The 2,500-nt window shown below is 46.6% G+C and overlaps 1 protein-coding gene across 1 annotated transcript in view; it reads left to right on the plus strand.

Moving 5' to 3' along the window:
- slc30a7 (solute carrier family 30 member 7) overlaps window positions 1–2,500 on the plus strand; it is a 21,428-nt gene that overhangs the window by 5,464 nt on the left and 13,464 nt on the right. The window contains exons 5-6 of the mRNA XM_028587237.1: window positions 643–772; window positions 1,692–1,838. Coding sequence (XP_028443038.1) covers window positions 643–772; window positions 1,692–1,838 — 277 coding nt within the window. The remainder of the gene's footprint in view (window positions 1–642; window positions 773–1,691; window positions 1,839–2,500) is intronic.

The raw sequence follows: 2,500 nt of genomic DNA on the forward strand, positions 1-2,500 counted from the left end.
TTCAAGAAACATATTCTGATCAAATATAACACCAAGGTTTCTAAGATTGGACTGTACCACTGAAGAAAGGGACCCCAGAAGATTAATAACTTTGGAGGCTGTAGTATCTGGAGCGACAATAAGGACTTCGGTCTTAGCCTCATTGAGCTGCAAGAAATTGTTTGCCAACCAATCCTTAATGGAGGACAAGCAATTAAGCAATGCAGACACTTTATTGATTTCCTCCGGCTTAAAAGAGACATACAGCTGGATGTCATCAGCGTAGAAATGGTAACTTATATCTCCAAATTGCCTAATTAAGTGGCCTAAGGGAAGCATATACAATGAAAATAAAATTGGACCCAACACAGAGCCCTGTGGCACCCCACAGGATAGAGCCGGGTTTTCAGAGGAATAGAGGCCCAGTGACACTGAATAGGTTCTCTCTGTGAGATAACCCAACCCAGTGCTTAAGTCTGTCAAGTAAAATGGAGTGATCCACAGTATCGAACGCTGCACTAAGGTCCAACAGTACCAGAACAGAACATTTCCCCTGTCTGTCTGTGCATTTTCTCTCTCTGCCTGTCTGTCTCTCTGTCTGACTCTCTCTGTCTGTCTCTCTGTCTGACTCTCTGTCTGTCTGTCTGTCTGTCTGTCTCTCAGAGAGCTCTGGAGCCTCCAGATGTTCACCATGACCGGCTGCTTCCTGTGTCTATAGCCGGTCTGCTGGTCAACCTGGTCGGGATCTTCGTGTTCCAGCACGGAGGCCACGGCCACTCTCACGGAGAGGAAGGTGAGGCCATCAGCACACTATGTTAAAAGGTCCCATGGCATAAAAATGTCACTTTATGAGGTTTTTTAACATTAATATGAGTTCCCCCAGCCTGCCTATGGCCCCCCAGTGGCTAGAAATGGTGATAGGTGTAAACCGAGCCCTGGGTATCCTGCTCTGCCTTTGAGAAAATGAAAGCTCAGATGGACCAATCAGGAATCTTCTCCTTATGAGGTCATAATAGTATTAGGGGACCACTAAGGTCTATATAAAAGAGACTTCAGATACAGTATTAGGGGACCACTAAGGTCTATATAAATGAGACTTCAGATACAGTATTAGGGGACCACTAAGGTCTATATAAAAGAGACTTCAGATACAGTATTAGGGGACCACTAAGGTCTATATAAAAGAGACTTCAGATACAGTATTAGGGGACCACTAAGGTCTATATAAAAGAGACTTCAGATACAGTATTAGGGGACCACTAAGGTCCATATAAAAGAGACTTCAGATACAGTATTAGGGGACCACTAAGGTCCATATAAAAGAGACTTCAGATACAGTATTAGGGGACCACTAAGGTCTTTATAAAAGAGACTTCAGATACAGTATTAGGGGACCACTAAGGTCTATATAAAAGAGACTTCAGATACAGTATTAGGGGACCACTAAGGTCTATATAAAAGAGACTTCAGATACAGTATTAGGGACCACTAAGGTCTATATAAAAGAGACTTCAGATACAGTATTAGAGGACCACTAAGGTCTATATAAAAGAGACTTCAGATACAGTATTAGGGACCACTAAGGTCTATATAAAAGAGACTTCAGATACAGTATTAGGGGACCACTAAGGTCTATATAAAAGCATCCAAAGAGCACCATGTCCTGGGACCTTTTTAAAGTGTAGAAGCTGAACTCTCTCTCTGTCTCTCAGGTCACGGCCACAGCCACTCTCTGTTTAACGGCAGCGCCAACCACGGACACAGTCACGGAGGACACCAGAGCAAACACGAGGGACATGGACACAGCCATGAGGGACATGGACACAGCCATGGGGGCCACGACGAGCCTCCCTGTCCCGGTGAGACTCTGCTCTGAAACTAGAGCTGAAACAATACATCGATCTGATCTACATATCAATTCAATAATCCACGTTCATGTGTTTACCAGCCGGTACCCAGTAAACACATGATAGGTTCCTTCAGTGATGTAGTCAAGACCACCTAAACTGAGACCAAGTCAACACCAAGACCAGAGTGTATCCAGACCGAGACTTTAAGGGATCGAAACCAAGACTTTGAGGGATGGAGGCCGAGACGAGAGTGAGACTTTGAGGGGTCAGGAGTGAGACTTTGAGGGGTCAGGAGTGAGACTTTGAGGGGTCAGGAGTGAGACTTTGAGGGGTCAGGAGTGAGACTTTGAGGGGTCGGGAGTGAGACTTTGAGGGGTCGGGAGTGAGACTTTGAGGGGTCGGGAGTGAGACTTTGAAGGGTCCAGACCGAGACTTTGAGGGGTCCAGACCGAGACATTAAGGGGTCCAGACCGAGACATTGAGGGGTCGGGAGTGAGACTTTGAGGGGTCGGGAGTGAGACTTTGAAGGGTCCAGGCTGAGACTTTGAGGGGTCCAGACCGGGAGGGGTCCAGACTGAGACTTTGAGGAGTCGGGAGTGAGACTTTGAGGGGTCGGGAGTGAGACTTTGAGGGGTCCAGACCGAGACTTTGAGGGGTCCAGACCGAGACTT

Source organism: Perca flavescens, chromosome 9 (genome assembly GCF_004354835.1).
Source record: "Perca flavescens isolate YP-PL-M2 chromosome 9, PFLA_1.0, whole genome shotgun sequence".
Classification (NCBI taxonomy): Eukaryota; Metazoa; Chordata; class Actinopteri; order Perciformes; family Percidae; genus Perca; species Perca flavescens.